A 19,425-nucleotide genomic window follows, 5' to 3' on the forward strand; every position below is an offset into this window, starting at 1 on the left:
AATTCCTGACATTTAATCCTAGTAAAAATTCCCTGTCTTAAGTCAGTTAGAATCACCACTTTATTTTAAGAATGTGAAATGTCAGAATAATAGTAGAGAGAATGATTTATTTCAGCTTTTATTTCTTTCATCACATTCCCAGTGGGTCAGAAGTTTACATACACACTCAATTATTATTTGGTAGCATTGCCTTTAAATTGTTAAACTTATGTCAAACGTTTCGGGTAGCCTTCCACAATAGGTTGGGTGAATTTTGGCTCATTCCTCCTGACAGAGCTGGTGTAACTGAGTCAGGTTTGTAGGCCTCCTTGCTCACACACGCTTTTTCAGTTCTGCCCACAAATTTTCTATAGGATTGAGGTCAGGGCTTTGTGATGGCCACTCCAATACCTTGACTTTGTTGTCCTTAAGCATTTTGCCACAACTTTGGAAGTTTGCTTGGGGTCATTGTCCATATGGAAGACCCATTTTCGACCAAGCTTTAACTCCCTGATGTCACGGCTGTTGAAAGGAGAGGACCAAGGTGCAGCGTGCTGAGCGTACATTTTCTGTTTTTTTTTTAGAAATGACGCCGACAAAACAATAAACAATACAAAACAAACCGTAAAGCTCAAAGGCTATGTGCCCTAAACAAAGTCAACTTCCCACCAAGAACGGTGGGGGAAAAAGCTACCTAAGTATGGTTCCCAATCAGAGACAACGATAGACAGCTGTCCCTGATTGAGAACCATACCCGGCCAAAACATCGAAATAGAAAATCATAGAAACACAAAACATAGAATGCCCACCCCAACTCACGCCCTGACCAAACCAAAATAGAGACATAAAAAGGATCTCTAAGGTCAGGGCGTGACATCTGACTGATGTCTTGAGATGTTTCTTCAATATATCCACATAATTTTCCATCCTCATGATGCCATCTATTTTGTGAAGTGCACCAGTCCCTCCTGCAGCAAAGCACCCCCACAACATGATACTGCCACCCCTGTGCTTCACGGTTGGGATGGTGTTCTTCGGCTTGCAAGCCTCCCCCTTTCCCTCCAAACATAACAATGGTCATTATGGCCAAACAGTTCTATTTGTTTCATCAGACCAGAGGACATTTCTCCAAAAAGTATGATCTTTGTCTCCATGTGCAGTTGCAAACCGGAGCAGTGGCTTCTTCCTTGCTGAGCGACCTTTCAGGTTATGTCGATATAGGACTTGTTTTACTGTGGATATAGATACGTTTGTACCTGTTTCCTCCAGCATCTTCACAAGGTCCTTTGCTGTTGTACTGGGATTGATTTGCACTTTTCGCACCAAAGTACGTTCATCTCTAGGAGACAGAATGCGTCTCCTTCCTGAGCGGTATGACGGCTGCGTGGTCCCATGGTGTTTATACTTGCGTACTATTGTTTGTACAGATGAACGTGGTACCTTCAGGCATTTGGAAATTGCTTCCAAGGATGAACTAGACTTGTGGAGGTCTACAATTATTTTTCTGAAGTCTTGGCTGATTTCTTTTGATTTTCCCATGATGTCAAGCAAAGAGGCACTGAGTTTGAAGGTAGGCCTTGAAATACATCCACAGGTACACCTCCAATAGACTCAAATTATGTCAATTAGCCTTTCAGAAGCTTCTAAAGCCATGACATAATTTTCTGGAATTTTCCAAGCTGTTTAAAGGCACAGTCAACTTAGTGTATGTACTTCTGACCCACTGGACTTGTGATACAGTGAATTATAAGTGAAATAATCTGTCTGTAAACAATTGTTGAGGAAATGACTTGTGTCATGCACAAAGTAGATGTCCTAACCGACTTGCCAAAACTATAGTTTGTTAAAAATACTTATGTGGAGTGGTTGAAAAACGAGTTTTAATGACTCCAACCTAAGTGTATGTAAACTTCTGACTGTACGTTTGGAGGATTTCCACAGGAAATGAAACAACCTCTGTATCATAACTCAAGGCGAGACCCAGATGTAGACACAGGAGGCAGATGGTTGGAGCTTTAGATGTTTAATTATCAAAAAGGAGTAGGCAAGAGAATGATCGTGGACAGGCAAAAGGTCAAAACCAGTTCAGAGTCCAGGAGGTACAGAGAGGCAGGCAGGCTCGAGGTCAAGGCAGGCAGAATGGTCAGGTAGGCGGGTACAGAGTCCAGAAACAGGCAAAGAATAAAACCGGGAGGACTAGAAGAAGGAGAAATAGCAAAAGCAGGAGAACGGGAAAAACCGCTGGTTGACTTGGACATACAAGATGAACTGGCACAGAGAGACAGGGATAAATACACTGGTACAGAGAGACAGGAAACACAGGGATAAATACACTGGGGAAAACAAGCGACACCTGGAGGGAGTGGAGACAATAACGAGGACAGGTGAAACAGATCAGGGTGTGACACTGTCTATCTTCCACAGGAATGTTGAGGACTCCGTCCTTACAGCGTCAGGATGTTGTCTGCATTTTAGGAGAAAAGGTTATCCAAACACAGAGGTGCCTCAGTGGCTATAATGTTTGTCCACATTACAAGATGTTTCCATCTGAACTCAAATAGCTTCCTACCCAGAGACCCTCATTGTGTTGACTCTGTGTGTTACATCCCTCCCGATGATATACCTTCTGGTGTCACTGTGTCATGTCAGCTATGTCACCTATCCCCAAATGACTTTGTGATTTAATTTCCCATACATTCAAGGGTTGAGAGAGTGCCTGTCACATCATTCCGACAGGTGCTGTTCCATTACATTTTTGGGGCTGATAGCCACTCAGATAAACTGACATGCCTCCACAACACCCACTAAAGAGATTCATCAGATTCAATCTATAGAGTTGAGTTACTGTGTGTCCAGTCCACAGAGCATGTTCTTGTTAGAGGAGATGGTGAATAGATGCTGAGTCATGAGTGGGCTGAGGAGGTGAATAATGAGAGGCAGAAGGAGAATCATGAGGACAGCAGCTGCAGCAGGTATTTCTCTGGCAGAGCACTGATCTATCTAGCATCTGTCTCTATCTATGCTTCTAACCAGGGGTGTCCGACCCTGTTCCTGGAGAACTACCGTCCTGTAGGTTTTTACTCCAACCTCAGTTGTAACCTTGCAGATTCAGCTTATCAACCAGGTAATTATTAGAATCAGGTGCGCTTGATTAGGGTTGGAGCAAAAACCTAGACGCTGGCTCTCCAGGAACAGGGTTGGAACAGGGCCTTTGGTCTAATGCTTTAATATTTCATCATTTATGCCCGCTGAATTCATATTCATTAATAAATAGGCCTGTTTAATTTTGTCTGGCTTGCCGTTCCAAATTAAATGGAATATTGATTTAATTTAGTAGCCCCCAATTGTAGCTAGCTAGGGATCTTATCATACCACTGTTGGCAGAATAAAAGGTTATGGAAACATTATTATGCACTAGTTTCAGAGCACCTGTATACACTCAGTGATATCCAGCTACATCTGAGAGTTAAGCCCAGTACTCTTTAACCTCTTCCGTTGCTTGTGTTTACTGGATTAAACACTTGCCTTGCAGCGTGGAGGAAGGCGCTTGCCAAATTGGCGGCTTTCATCTGGGAATTTCCTGTAACTGGGTGTTCAACTTTAGTAGTTCTGTCGTATTGAATATCTTGTTTTTCAATATATGGATGAAATTAGGGCATGATTTGATAATATCAAGCACCTACTCAACCACAGAGCCAGGGTGTCAGAGCAGTCCTCTGTGGATCCTAGGATTTGTAGTCTACATGGCTGTCGTCAGAGTTTAGGACTAGGCATGTCCAATCTGCTATGGATCTAAATCTCGTTTGAAATGAAAGACGTGTTTAGATCTGACCCTGACACAGCGTGACTGTCTCTCATACAGCTAGAGTCTTTATGAATGGGCTGTAAGGCTGATCTGATCACAGTCCTCATTGTCTGCTGGAGCAGAACAGGACCCCACTGTCACTGCAGGCCAGGGGACTCCTGTTGACACAAACACTTTATGGGGGGTCTTCCTTTCTTGTCTGGATGTCATGAAATTGTGTGTGTGTGTGTGTGTGTGTGTGTGCACATGATCTGTAGTGGAATAGGCTGATTCTGACTCTGTCTTTTTGTTTTTTCCCCACAGATCGTGAAGACCAATCAATCCTTTGCACGTGAGTATCCTACTACTCTGTTGGGATCATTTCTCTTGACATCCTTTTCACTCACATTTCAGTGAAACGTTTTACTTGATTGAAAACAGCTTGCTTTTCAAATCAAATCAAATTGTATTTGTCACATGCGCCGAATACAACAGGTGTAGACCTTACTTTACCGTATCAAGCCCTTAACCAACAATGCAGTTTAAGAAATAGAGTAAAGACAATATTTCCTCAATAAAGTAAAGTATACAATAAAAAGTAACACAATAAGATTACATAACAATAACGAGGCTATAATACAGGGGGTACTGGTACCGAGTCAATGTGCAGGGGCACAGGTTAGTCGAGGTAATCAAATAGGGGTAATGACATTGACTATTTTTTATTTTATTTTATTCCCTTTTCTCCCCAATTTTCGTGGTATCCAATCGCTAGTAATTACTATCTTGTCTCATCGCTACAACTCCCGTACGGGCTCGGGAGAGACGAAGGTCGAAAGCCATGCGTCCTCCGAAGCACAACCCAACCAAGCCGCACTGCTTCTTAACACAGCGCACCTCCAACCCGGAAGCCAGCCGCACCAATGTGTCGGAGGAAACACCGTGTACTTGGCCCCCTTGGTTAGCGCACACTGCGCCCGGCCCGCCACAGGAGTCGCTGGAGCGCAATGAGACAAGGATATCCCTACCGGCCAAACCCTCCCTAATGACGCTAGGCCAATTGTGCGTCGCCCCACGGACCTCCCGGTCGCGGCCGGCTGCGACAGAGCCTGGGCGCGAACCCAGAGACTCTGGTGGCGCAGCTAGCGCTGCGATGCAGTGCCCCAGACCACTGCGCCACCCGGGAGGCCCTCGACATTGACTAAATTTAACATATCAAAAAATGTGTGATGTGTATGTTTCAGTGTTCCACGTCAGAGGTGTATTATCAGCCCAATCCTTTATCTAAACTGCATTATGCTAATGCACCTGATGACGCCTGATGATGTTCTCAGAGGCCTCTGCTCTTCTCCGTCAGTATGCTAGCTGTCCTGCTCCTGAAACATTACCTCATTAAACTGCCCAGTAAGGTAAACAGATCGCCTCAGCCTGCCAAGTCCTGCTCTGACACCATCTCTCAAAGAGGACTCAGAAGGTAGAGGTTGTTTTTTAAGGTGGGCCGATTCCAGAGGAGACTCAGCAGCTTTATGAGCTGGAAAAGTAACCTGTCTGGCGCTGAGACTGATGTGGCTGCACGTTAAATAGGGTCTCAGTGACGTACCCCCTCTTGTCCTTGAGTTCACTTTTGGAGATTTCCTCCATGCAGAGTTGCACCCCAGTCACTCCTTTCAGATTTACAGTCGAGCTCTTAGACTCAGGGAAGAAGGCAGAACAAGGGCAGAACAAGCCTGCAGGATGTGGGAGGGAAGTGAGCAGCATTAGCATCTGTTAGTTGGTCAGAATGGAGTTATACTGACGTGATTAGCAAGGTCCTGCCATCCTGCTGGTTTTCAATTATGGACTATATCTAAAACAGCTTTATGATGTAGTTATGGAACTAAGTTGGCCTTTGAGAAACTTTATGCCGAGTAGAGGGAGTTATGAGTGTGGTTTGGTACACAGTCTTCAAACAATTACACCCCCTGTTGGCTAGGATGCTACCTGCCGAGTGCTTGAGTGCTATATGCCAATGATCTCATTTAGACCCTCCCATTATCACAGAAATAAGCACACCAATCTTACACCATCTTATAAAGCTGTCATGTCTGATCAGAAACCTACTCTGTTGTACTATCTGAGAGAGAATCCAGTCTCCTTGTCATTGAAAACCAGTGAGAACTGGTTTACATGCCAGTCCACATGATGAGTAAGTAATTTGGTTTACAGAACAGGAAGTGATCCACTGGGCCACAGACCTGTGGAATCTCTCACCTTAAGAGTGTGACACACTGATGCAAGAGTCACAGGCCTCACACACTGATGTCCTGGCTACCTTGTGCTTGAACAAGAAGAGTGACTAATACAGAAAGTCAGTCTGCTTGGAATGAAGAAAAGTATGTCCCATGCCCAAATCTGATGTTGTCATTTCAACCTAAAACATCTCACTGTTCTCACAATTGTAATGTGACATCAAATTAATCTTAAATGGCATTTGATTAACATATATTACACTATACCCCCACACCACACATATACAAAGTGTAGAGGAGGAGACTCGCATTGAGTTGCACTCTGGCCATTTATCCATTAAGCCAGCATTCTGTGTAGAGAGCTAATAGCTGGCTATGGTAAAGCCACGGGTGTGTGGCTGTGTGCTGGGTCTGGAGGGGAGTGAGAGCTGGGTCCTGGCGGAGCTGTGGACGTCCCTGTCATTAGAGCCGGGCCAAAAGCAGAGCCTAGAAACCCTGGAGACCTGCCCACCCAACCACAGGACCCTGGAGTTAAAATCAGACAGAGCAGAGCAGGCAAAACAAACAACAGTATCAGACTCTCTCTAGTCTATAGTATGTCCCAGGGCTGAGCAGAGCCATCCCATCCCAGCCTATGGGCTGGGCTGGGTCGTTTATGTGTTTTGACTGTATTTGGTTGAGATTATATGTGGAAGCCTTCCAGGAAGCTTGGCTCTGTCTGGCATCTAAAGGCACAGTTATAACAGTAGACAAAGGGTTATATAAGTATTTGCTGGAAGTGTTCAACAGTGCTGAAATGTTATTTATTTTATGAGGCCTGCTTGGTAGTAGATTAGACCAGTTTCTTTGCTCTCCCTCATCCCTCCACTCCCCCCTCCTCTCTCTCTCCCCATCCTCTCTTCCTCCTCTGTTTAATCTTATATGTATTGGTCCTGTCTGTCTCCTCCTCACACAGAGGCGAGTCGGGTGCCGGCAAGACAGAAAACACCAAAAAGGTCATCCAGTACCTGGCCCACGTCGCCTCGTCACACAAAGGACGCAAAGAGCACAACATTCCTGTGAGTGTTTCCATTCCCTCCTTCCCTGTTCCCTTACTGAACTCCTCCTGTTAAACCCTCCACTGTGTCCATGCTGGACCCAAAGGCAGAGGCTTTACCACAGTGTGTACTCAACTTACTTCTAAACAATGTGTTCTAGTTTAATGACCCCTGATTCTAATGGTTAACGCAGCTCCTCTAATAGAGTCTAATCAGTTTGTTGTAGTGTACCACCTTAACCTCAGCTCTAGCTCTGTGGTGCTCAGTGCCATTCTGTCAGAGCCAAATGTTAGCAGGATAATGTTAGCCACCAGTAGGTTCACTGCTTATGGCTTGTGTTTGACATAAGCACCTCCAGGTCTAACCCTTTCCTTTGTTTATTACCTGAAACAAACAGCCCGAATCCCCTAAAGCATTGAACAAGCTCCAGGCAAGTGTTTCCTCACTTTCTAAAACAGTTGTGCTCAGTTTGGATGTTTTTGCATGCCCTTCCGAATTCAAACTGTACTGTTTTTTCCCATGAACTTCTCTCTGCTGGCTACAGTATATGTGGTATTTGTTTGTGCTGGCAAAACGTTTAAGTCTGCTATCAAACCGACAGACTTGTATTATATCAGGTTTTATCAGTTGTTTTAGGTTTATTTTAAGGAAATGCCCAACAGTGTCAACATACAGTAAGCCTTAAAAAGTGAAACAAATATTTTGTCATTTGAAACACAGTGGCTGTTCATTTTCAGTGACCTTAGAACAACAACTAACCCCATATGCATGTGCTGTTTGTGGTTTGGTTCCAGTCATATTTATCTTTGTCATTCCCACTTTGAATGTCCATGGCAATGAGAGGATTTGGTGTGAACTGTAAAATCACATCAGACTGTGGCTCTCCAAACCCTCTGCCACAACAACCCTCTAATATCTCAACCATTCTCCTTTATTCATGCTAGCTTTTCATTTGATTAGCATTTGATTAGCCTTTGGCATAACTTCCTTTCATGCACGGTTAATGCCCACGGCCACACTAATACTGTTTGTGTCCATAATAACACCTGACTACTCATTCACACACACTGGATTCCTGTCCTACAGTACAGTCTGTGAGTAGCTGTTGCTTTTGATTGTTCCTAATCAATAAGCACATGTTGGGTCAGTGATGTGGGAATGATGTGACCTTCCTATCTCCATCGCGATCCTCACCTGGACATCTTGGGGAATGAAATGAAGCTACTATTGTCTCTCTGCTGCATAACATGGGCATGCTTCAGTAACAATGGAGGCTCACCTGGGACTAATACACCGCGCAGAATGTTTCAGCTTCATTCATGATCCACTGTTCCCCCACAGAGACTTCTAACATGACAGCATTCTTTCCAACTGAATACTCCACTGTGGATACTTCTGAGTGTAAATGAGATATTTACTGGCCCTCATTGTTCCCCTACTCAGTTTGCCCAGGAGCATTTATTTTCCCCCAAAACCTTTTTTTCTCCCCTCAGTAAAGCTATGCTTTGCTGAAGCAGATGCTGCTACGATTAAACACCCCCCCCCCGCAAAAAAAGTTACACTCACCCAGGTTGTGTATATGTACTACACAGTGTTGATGTGTGGTGTTATCCTGGCTGTAACTCTGTACCTGGGTCCCTGTGGCAGAATACACCAGTCCACTACAGCCCACTGCCCTCCCACACCACGCTGCCTATGTGTCCAGTTAGGATCCCTATGAGCACGGGCCAGAGGAATGTGGAGCGAGGGGATGATGGGAGGGAGGAGAGGGGAGGCTGGGGGCCAAGTAGCAGCTCTGACAGAAGAGTGGGCCCCAGACACCCAGTAGCCAGGAACTTGGGGCTTTTTCAGTGGGGCAGAGCAGTGGAAGTATTGCATTGCTCTGATCCAAGGTGTGTGCTTTAGGGAGGTAGGGAGGTATTGTGCAGTGTAGTAGATATCATGTGTACATGAAAATGTACACATGGCCCCTCCCTAGCGTCCAGCCATCAGGAGAGAGAGGTTTGACTGGAGCAGCTCTCTGACTCTGATCCAGACAGTGGGAGGAGGAACTCAATACCTCCATGTGATCTGTACAGTTCAGATCTGATTTCCACCCTGAGTTGAGCTCCTGAAAGAAAAATAGTCCTCACGTCGTATTCTGCCCCGCCAGGCACCCCGACTCCAGTCTCATTCCACTGGAAATGATTTATATGTGGAGTCATTGGGGCTAATTAAACACAAGCTACCCCGGTGATGCTCCCTTCTCTTACATTGACATGTTTAACTATTCAGAAAACGTTTTGGCAAGAATGTGTCTTGTCTGGAACCAGGGGTTTAGTGTATGTATGCTCTGTAGTGCATTTCTCAAACTCTAGAAACCTGAGTTATAGGATGTGCTTCAGGGTTGGCTGGGACACATCTACACGGTAGAGGCTGCAGTATGTTTAAGTGGGCCAGACCCCAGTCCTTCTGGCAGCAGCCCTACTTCTCTCTGCACCACTCTCTCACTCACCCGTAAGTAGGCTGAGCCTGTCCCACATATCTGTGGTGGGGCTGGGCAGCGCTACCCCCCAACCTTTAAAATCACAGAAAACTTTGTCCCACCAGGTCAACAAAAACCAGGCCCCAGTGTCCCATCCCCGATGAGAAACCAGGGCGGTACAGGCTGGCTGGTTGCAGTGCTATTTCTGTTGTGCCCACAGAGCCAGCGCCCTGGTTAGAGCGGGTAAAGTGGGCGAGGTGCGTGGTGGTGGAATGCCCCCACTGCTCGAGGATTTGGGAAGTAGCCACCGCCCCGTCACAGCAGTGCCTCCTGGAAGTGGAGGGTGCATGTGAGCATCGTCACAACCACAGGAATGCTCTCACCACCCCTAATGTCTCACTTTAGTTACTGTACTGCTTTTGACCCTCTGTCCTCTCTGTTTGTGGGGAAGAAGTAGACTAGTGGCCTCTCAAACCCTGTGAGACAGTTGGCTATGCCCTGTGGTTGGCTATGCCCTGTGGTTGGCTATGCCCTGTGGTTGGCTATGCCCTGTGGTTGGCTATGTCCTGTGGTTGGCTATGCCCTGTGGTTGGCTATGCCCTCCAACCTGTGATGGACATGACCAGCAAATAAACAGCATATAAACCTCTGTCTACATGATTCATATAGTAGGCTTGAATTCGCTCTGCTCAATAGCTTGAATTGATCAGTCGGTGTATATTTGGACATAATATTATTAAACTGTATATTATTATAAACGGAATAATATTTAGTCCCGGATGTTAATATGAGCATAACACGACCACCACATCTGATTTAAGAGCATTATGATCAGGCCCTTTGAGGAGGATTCTAGTGCTGCACCATTTTGTGTTCAGTCAAACAAAAAGTATTTTTTCTCTCCAAAGACTGGTATTGATATTTAGGAATGCTTTATTAAAGAAAGTCTCAGTAAAGACTGCACAGAATTTTCGGCTTTGCAGATGAGCAGAACCATATGGTTTACATTTAGTGTTTCTCAACATTGTATGAAATAATTGGGTACAATGTCATCTTACTGACATCATACCTTTAATGGGTTATTCATTCAGTAGAAATATAGCAGATGTCTACTGCATAACAGAGGTTCCTTTCTCACACTCTTTTAACTTCCCATGTCCACCCTGTGGTGAAAGCAAAGGCACTTGTCCATACCGATTTAATACATCTTTCATTAGCGGTTCATGGCTGGTTTAGGTGGTGGTGGTATTACCTGGCTCTGTATCACTCAGTTTCTCCCTCACTTTACAGGGCGAGCTGGAACGGCAGCTTCTGCAAGCCAACCCCATCCTTGAATCCTTTGGCAATGCCAAGACGGTGAAAAACGACAACTCGTCACGTTTCGTAAGTTTAAAAAGCTACACTTGGATACAAATAGTCTTGAATGTGATAGCTGTACTGTATGTTTTATGTACACATTTGTAGACGGTCTATAAACAGTCCCTCTGTGTAAATAGGCATTGTAGGACCTGGCTCTCCAGAATACAGTGAACAAGTGTGTGAAGGAGAACACTGTCTGCTAAAGAGCACGGAAATGTGCTTTCCATGTTCCATAATCCTGGCATGCATACACACACACACACACACACAGTGTATCCCCACTTCCGACCAGACCTGACATTATACGTCACTGATGTCTGCAGAAGTGATACTGTTGACTCAGTGGGGACTGTGTTTTGGGCTCACAGAGGCCTACAATGTCACACATTGTTTAGAACTGCTGCCTTACACATTTTGTATCCTTCCCTACAGGGCAAGTTCATCAGAGTCAACTTTGACGTGACCGGCTACATTGTTGGGGCCAACATTGAGACCTGTATCCTCAGAGATGGGAGACTGGGAAGTGAAGGGGGAGGGGATGCAGGAGTCTGCAGATGTACATGCATAGTCGTGGTTTGGCTCAAGGGGTTCTGGGATTTGTGCCACACTTCAATACAGAGTGCTCACCAGATAGTCGACAGACTTAGGTTCTTAGAGCTAGATATATTCATACACAGCCTTTGTTTATTCATGTTTAGGTTGACTTTGGAGAATACTGGTTTTCGTTTTCTAAGATTGAATTATATCTGGTCGTTATGCTTGTGAGAAATGTCAAATTTGTGTCCCTCAAGAATAGCATGTTGTGCAAGATTTGGCGTTGCAGAAAGTATGATTTATAAAGCAGTGTGATTTGTGCTATACAGGCATTCCTCTTTCTGAGATGGTGGTAGTCAAGGTTTCTGGAAACACTGACTAAATAGCAACCCACTCGGTGGGTATTTCAGTCTCCTGTAAAAACTAAGGTCCAGTGATGTGCACAGTTGAGCTCTTGCCTGAAGCCCAAAATGGTCACTCTTTAGACAAAACATCCTGTACTCAGACACAAGTGACCAGAAACACATGACTTTACCGTTTTAGGCCCAGCAAATTATGCCCAGTATCTCTAGATTGGGACCGCATTTAATATATTAAAGTCTATTGAGATTGGCGTTAACAGAAATAAACACATAATTTTACAGTATATCATACAAGTATAGCAAGAAGCAGCAATTCATACCAATCCATTGTATGTTTGAGAAGATTCTGCTAGGCATGGCACAATAACCAGTAAGCCATTTACCAGCACAGGAATGATGGCATTGCTCCTTTGGACCTTGACTCCGTACCAGACCTGCTGGAGAAGTCCAGGGCCGTTCGCCAGGCAAAAGACGAGAGGACCTTCCATGTCTTCTACCAGCTTCTGGCAGGAGCCGGGGAGCACCTCAAAAGTCAGTATCTTATACCCCATTCCAATTATAATGGTTGTCAGTAGTGTCTCCTGCAAGAAGAATCACAACTATGTCTATTCTTTTCAGTGTTCTGTGCCAGAAATGGCTCGTTCAATATTTTATATACCATTTCATTATTTATCCTCATGTCATAAGTCTTGGCTGTTCTGTTATACTACTGGTTTTTGATTTGTCTCCCCCTACTCCTCTCCTCTCAGCTGACCTGCTCCTGGAGGGCTTCAACAACTACCGCTTCCTGTCCAACGGCAACATTACCATCCCTGGCCAGCAGGACAAGGACAACTTCCAGGAGACCATGGATGCCATGCACATCATGAGCTTCTCCCATGAGGAGATCGTATGTGAGTGCACACACGCTAGACCATACATGTTTTATCAGTGTCTGTCCTTGCCTCTTGTCTGATTCCCTCTCCCTTGTGGTTTCAGGCATGCTGAAGGTGGTGTCTGCAGTACTACAGTTTGGTAACGTTGTCTTCAAGAAGGAGAGGAACACAGACCAGGCCTCCATGCCTGAGAACACAGGTAATGCAGAGGCCATGCATAGTCCAACCAACACTCCAGGACTTTGAAATCATCCAGCTTAAGTTTGACCATTTCTCACCACACAGCTGAAAATACATTGTCCCAGTTTACAGTGAGCTTACTCTCTAGGCTGCAAGTCTTCAACATTGATCATCCTCCCACAATATGCTGCTCAGTCTCAAAAACAGTCCACTCACTTGGTCCACATAACTTACTGCAGAACAGCTTCATTAAAATTCTGCTGAAATCAGTATTGGGTCTTAGTGTGAGTCCGCTGGAATCACAACACTAGCAGAGTAGAGTCATCCTTCACTGTTGTGGCTGAGACAAGGATAGCAAAGCGTCAGCAGCTCCAGATGTCTGTCCTTAGTACAGTATGAAGTCTGGCAGCACAGAGACACTTCACTGAACAGAGGTCAGATTCCTCAGAACTCCTGCAGTGAGAGTGTCTTGGCTGGAGCTCTTTGTCCGGTTTTTGTTAATATAAAGACATGCAGGCACATTGTAGCCATCCATGTCAGGTATGTTATACCCCGGGGCTTATGCTGCGTGTCTGTATTTTACTTCAGAAGGAGATGGCTAGTAGGAATAAATGTGTCATTTTTCATTTCTTTCTGGCACGTTGCTCTGCATTAATGGTCAGTTTACAACGGTAAGCCATGAGGTTTGGTTGTCATTAGGGAAATGGATGTGTCTCTGCTGAGATTTATCCTTGGTGATTTTAACTGATGAATCATACATCAGACTGTGGCCATATCCTTGGGTAGCTGGGGTGAAATGAAGCGGTAGTGCTTTACTGAGGTCTTTCATTACATATTCCTGTCTGACATTTCCCCAACTGTTTTGAATTGAGACTGGTTAGGCTGCAAACAAAGCTCTCTATTTGTACTGTGTAGAAGGCTCTGACTGTGCCCATCTCCAGGTTGCAACACTGATGGGTCACTAGTAACCCAATGTCCTGTCTCTCCTCCCAGTGGCTCAGAAGCTGTGTCACCTGCTGGGGCTGAATGTGATGGAGTTTACCAGGGCTATTCTGTCCCCCCGCATCAAAGTGGGCCGAGACTACGTCCAGAAGGCCCAGACCAAAGAACAGGTAGGAGCTGTTCTCCAGTTGTCATTAGTTGTACACTCCTGTTTATGAATTCACTAACACTGATCTATGCAGGTCCATGAAGTTGGCCTAAGCAGAAACAGATGGTACCCAGCAGACTGTCGTCTATCTCTCTCTGGTTTTCTCCTCAGGCTGACTTTGCAGTGGAAGCCCTGGCCAAGGCCACATATGAGCGTCTGTTCCGCTGGCTCGTCCACCGCATCAACAAGGCCCTGGACAGGACCAAGAGACAGGGAGCCTCCTTCATCGGCATCCTGGACATCGCTGGCTTTGAGATCTTTGAGGTAAATTTATTTTCAAGAGTATTAATCTCTTGTTGCAGACATATAATCATGTCCAAGAGGGACTGTCTTGTCTTATTGATCTGTAATACTCATCTCTCACATCTCTTTGTCTCCCCATATCCCTCCTCTAGCTGAACTCATTTGAGCAGCTGTGCATCAACTACACCAACGAGAAGCTGCAGCAGCTGTTCAACCACACCATGTTCGTCCTGGAGCAGGAGGAGTACCAGAGGGAGGGCATCGAGTGGAGCTTCATCGACTTCGGCCTGGACCTGCAGCCCTGCATCGACCTCATCGAGAGACCGGTCAGCTTTTCATCTTTACACATATAGGTGTATTTTACTCAAGATTATGTCTGAGGAACTTCATCAGATTATTCTCCTTTCTCTCTGTCTGCAGACCAACCCTCCAGGAGTTCTGGCCCTGTTGGATGAAGAGTGCTGGTTCCCCAAGGCCACTGATAAGACATTTGTAGACAAGGTGCTCCAGGAGCAGGGGACCCACCCCAAGTTCCAGAAACCCCGGCAGCTGAAGGACAAAGCCGACTTCTGCATCATTCACTACGCTGGCAGGGTACGTCCACGCAGAGCCTGGGTCTCAATACACTGAAATTACTTCCTCAGCTCGTCCTCTCATATTGTATCATTGATTGGTGAAAACAAGGTATTTCTGCCATATGAGCTCCCTTTTTCTGGTGAGGGCTTTGACATTTTTGTTGCTTTGCCTGGTTAGGGGTTGGAGTGTTGGACAGATGAAGCAGTGTTTTTGAAATTAGAATTATTGTTCAGCTCCATAATGTCTTGAGAAACATGTTTTCTTTCTGAATGACGTTGTAACCAGTCAATGTTAAAGTGCTGCCTTTGAGGCAGTGGACATGTCTCCACTAAAGCTCTAGTTAACAGGTAATTGCCTTAGCACAAAAGCCCAGTTGTGCTCCCAATCTCCACATCTGGTTCACGTTGGTGTGAGACCGATTTTACACTGTTACGTATTCAAGGATTTTTTCAACTTTCACCTCAGTGTGGTCTCCCATCTGTAGAGGGCCTGTGTATATTCCAGTCCAGACTCCACATGAAATAAAGTTTATATAATCTTCATCCATTTTCTTATTAAATTTGTCACACAAGGTTCAGATGTACATTTTGTTCACAGCACCAGTAGTCCTAATGCATGTTAAGACTTAATATAGGTTAGGTTTTGTTTACAGCGCATAAACTGATTTTCTCTTGACCAGGTATCTATTTAATTTGATCAGACATGAAAGTCAGTGAGACAAGATAAAAGGAAACTATTTAACACTATGTACCGGTACATATAGCCTGTTTAGCTTAAGTCTGTCTGTCTCTCATCAGGTGGACTACAAGGCTGACGAGTGGCTGATGAAGAACATGGACCCTCTGAACGACAACGTGGCCACGCTCCTCAACCAGTCCACTGACAAGTTTGTGGCTGAGCTCTGGAAGGACGGTGAGTCCCCCATACCCTCTTCCTGTTTGGACCATGTAGTTGTCACTTTGTTTGAGTCTTGGTTTTTCAGTGACAATATTGAAGAATCCCCTTAACCTGGAACTTAGGACTGACTATGGTGGGAGTATTTGTACGCGCTCTCATCCATTAGACTTCTTGTCTGGTTCATATTCAACTGCTTGCTTCTCTGTGATGAGTATTGTCAGCCAAAACATTGTGCATTTGTGAGGTAACCGGAAATATCCGCTCGTAAATCTCCTCCCGATCTTTTATTTTCCCATTTGGCACATCCACTTGTTTTAAAAGCGATTGAGTTTCATTATGAGTCATTGGACATCTACAATGTATACAGAAACAACTAATAGAAAGGAAAGGACTGAATTGCTTTGTTTTTGTGCATGGAATATTCTACTAGACCAGTAACAGCAATATGTCTCTGTCATTTACAATGTACATAACTAATCATTGTTTGTGTGAGTGTCTATGCGGTAACATAATAAGAATAAATCTTTATCTGCATGGATGTTTATGTAAAGCTGAGTTGTCCTTCACATCCTCCCCTCTCTCTGTTTCTGAGCTATAGACATTCAGACCTTTCAGAGAGCCTCTTTCTATGATAAGGCCTCTGATCTCCTTGAGCCTCCAGGTGAATGCACACGTTGCTGCTGCTCTGTAGGGTTCTTCCTGCTCGCTCACGGCTGCACTCTGCACCCTTAGATGCACCCACCGCCTCTAGGCTTTGCATGACCCGTAATGCATTGTTGCTAACCAAGACAGTACCTTTCAGCGATGCTTGTTTGTCCGGCGCCATTCTGTCTCAGTCAAATCTCAGGTCAGATTGTTTATTTGAGATACCTGCACAAGGACGCACCAGGATTGTTATAATTTGTTTGGAAGAGCCATCGTAGGTAGGACCATGAAGAATACTAGCATGGAGACATCTGCCGGTGTGGAGTAAATGTATGAGAAAAAGCCTGGACATTGCCAGGGCCATGGCTGTTTAATGTATTCAACACTCACCTGTAAACTGACGTCAGTAAGGCTTGGAGCTGACTGGAGAGTGATGGATAGAGACCGACTTCCTCCACCACCTCTTTCTCAGGATATTTTAGCTACAGATCACACTGACTTTGCTGGAATTCATAATCCCTTTGGCATGGGCTAAGCCTGTTTTTTGAGGGTAAATTTTTTTAGCAACCTTAACCTGCATGCCAGATCTCTGATCTGATTTCCATAATCTTTTATTTAAAAAATATAGATTGTGAAATGAAGCTTTGCTTAAATATCACCTTGTAGATATCGGTGAAGCTGATGTGGAATGACAATGATTGAAGGAGAAAAAATTAATCAGTCAGTGTCACTTAACCTTCGCACACACTCCTTAAACTTCTGCCACCCTTGGTTATTGAAGTAAATCAGAGCAGTCACTAAGAGAGTTAAGGGGAGAATATGATTCAAAGAGTTGTAATGATTCAGCACTGTTCCTGTTCCAATCAGTTGTCAGTCTTGACCATTGCCCTATGGTTAGAAGCCTGGTTCTGTCACGCCCTGACCTTAGAGATCCTTTTTATGTCTCTATTTTGGTTGGTCAGGACGTGAGTTTGAGTGGGCATTCTATGTCTGGTGTTCTATGTTGTCCTTATTTTGTATTTCTATGTGTTTGGCCTGGTATGGTTCCCAATCAGAGGCAGCTGTCTATCGTTGTCTCTGATTGAGAACCATACTTAGGTAGCCTGTTCCCACCTGTGTTTGTGAGTAGTTGTTTTGTGTGTCGTCACCTTACAGAACTGTTTGTTTGTCGTTTTTGTTGTTTTGTTCAGTTTATTGATTAAAATATGAACACTTACCACGCTGCACCTTGGTCCTCTTCTCCTTCTCCCGACGACGTTCATTACAGGTTCTGGTTCTCCAAACGGATCAGGGCCCTTTTCATCTGATTACTTTATCCTTTGACTATCTATAAAGAATGTGTATGCATATGTCCAGATCCTTTCATAATAAGGCGAATGAAGCGTACCATGCCAATGAAGGTTACCATGCCAGTGAAGCTTACCATGCCAATGAAGCTTACCATGCCAATGAAGGTTACCATGCCAATGAAGCGTACCATGCCAATGAAGCTTACCATGCCAATGAAGCTTACCATGCCAATGAAGCTTACCATGCCAATGAAGCTTACCATGCCAATGAAGGTTACCATGCCAATGAAGCTTACCATGCTAATGAAGCTTACCATGCCACATTTAAGGACAGCCGACTACACTGTGAAACCATGGTATCCTAATAAGCTTCTAAAATCACATCAAAGAGGCATGATGTGTCCCTGCCAAGGGAAATACTGACTGACCCCAACAGAGGATTTCTGAAAGATATTTCAGTACAGTATATAGATTTAGTAGTATAGCTCTGATTTATAGCCCATTGCAGCACTGTCTGTATATGTTCACCCTCGTTCACCAAACAGGTCAATTTCAGCTCAGCTGTGTACCTCATGGAAGGAGAGATGGCAATTACATGTGTTCATAATTGGAATTGGTGGATGAAAGATATATTACTTTAGGGTTTTGTTGTGCTCTTTGTGGCATATCCTTCTCTCTGAATACAGAAAGTAATTTATGTATTCAGTGTTTGCTCTAGAGTATGATAATTCACACTTATCCTTCCGTACCAGTATTTCTCCTTTTATGTTTTTGTTAAATCAAATGTATTAGATTGTGTCATTTAATAACATTGAGACACCCAGTAGGTGTTCCATTTCCATCTAGTTCTTGTTTTGAAAATTATATCGCTTCTAACCTATACAGTGCCTTTGGAAAGTATTCAGACCCCTTGACTTCAAGCCTTATTCTAAAATTGATTAAATATTTTTTTTAATTCTCAGCAATCTACACACAATACCCCATAATGACAAAGCAAAAACTGTTTTTTTTATATTTATTAAAAATAGAAAACATAATTTTTTAAACTTAAGTATTCAGACCCTTTGCTAAGAGACTCGAAATTGAGCTCAGGTGCATCCTGTTTCTCTTTGAGATGTTTCTACAACTTGATTGGAGTCCACCTGTGGTAAATTCAATTGATTGGACATGATTTGGAAAGGCACACACCTGTCTATATAAGGTCCCACAAATGACAGTGCATCTCAGAGCAAAAATCAAGCCATGAGGTCGAAGGAATTATATGTAGAGCTCCGAGACAAAATTGTGGCGACACAGATCTGGTGAAAGGTACCAAAAAAATTCTGCAGCATTGAAGGTCCCCAAGAACACAGTGGCCTCCATCATTCTTAAATGGAAGAAGTTTGGAACCACCAAGACTCTTCCTAGAGCTGGCTGCCTGGGCAAACTCAGCAATTGGTGGGAGAGGGCATTGGTAAGGGAGGTGACCAAGAACCCAATGGTCACTCTGACAGAGATCTAGAGTTCCTCTGTGGATATGGGAGAACCTTACAGAAGGACAATCATCTCTAAAGCACTCCACCAATCAGGCCTTTATGGTAGAGTGGTGAGACAGAAGCCACTCCTCAGTATAAGGCACATGACAGGCCGCTTGGAGTTTGCCAAAAGCCACCTATAGACTCTCAGACAATGAGAAAAAAGATTCTCTGGTCTGATGTAACCAAGATTCATCTCTTTGACCTGAATGCCAAGCGTCACATCTGGAGGAAACCTGGCACCATCCCTACGGTGAAGCATGGTGGTGGCAACATCATGCTGTGTGGATGTTTTTCAGTGGAAGGATC

The 19,425-nt window shown here is 44.4% G+C and overlaps 1 protein-coding gene across 4 annotated transcripts in view; it reads left to right on the forward strand.

Moving 5' to 3' along the window:
• The window catches only part of LOC129833244 (myosin-10-like), a 67,857-nt gene that overhangs the window by 35,303 nt on the left and 13,129 nt on the right, over positions 1-19,425 (forward strand). The window contains exons 4-17 of one of the 4 annotated variants that reach the window (XM_055897683.1): positions 4,088-4,115; positions 6,947-7,049; positions 7,426-7,458; positions 10,783-10,875; positions 11,284-11,347; positions 12,180-12,278; positions 12,497-12,640; positions 12,726-12,821; positions 13,796-13,914; positions 14,064-14,216; positions 14,348-14,521; positions 14,616-14,789; positions 15,569-15,683; positions 16,267-16,329. In XM_055897683.1, the coding sequence (XP_055753658.1) occupies positions 4,088-4,115; positions 6,947-7,049; positions 7,426-7,458; positions 10,783-10,875; positions 11,284-11,347; positions 12,180-12,278; positions 12,497-12,640; positions 12,726-12,821; positions 13,796-13,914; positions 14,064-14,216; positions 14,348-14,521; positions 14,616-14,789; positions 15,569-15,683; positions 16,267-16,329 (1,458 nt within the window). The remainder of the gene's footprint in view (positions 1-4,087; positions 4,116-6,946; positions 7,050-7,425; positions 7,459-10,782; positions 10,876-11,283; positions 11,348-12,179; positions 12,279-12,496; positions 12,641-12,725; positions 12,822-13,795; positions 13,915-14,063; positions 14,217-14,347; positions 14,522-14,615; positions 14,790-15,568; positions 15,684-16,266; positions 16,330-19,425) is intronic. The other 3 variants (XM_055897686.1, XM_055897684.1, XM_055897685.1) reach the window with 3 other exon arrangements.

Source organism: Salvelinus fontinalis, chromosome 34 (genome assembly GCF_029448725.1).
Source record: "Salvelinus fontinalis isolate EN_2023a chromosome 34, ASM2944872v1, whole genome shotgun sequence".
Classification (NCBI taxonomy): Eukaryota; Metazoa; Chordata; class Actinopteri; order Salmoniformes; family Salmonidae; genus Salvelinus; species Salvelinus fontinalis.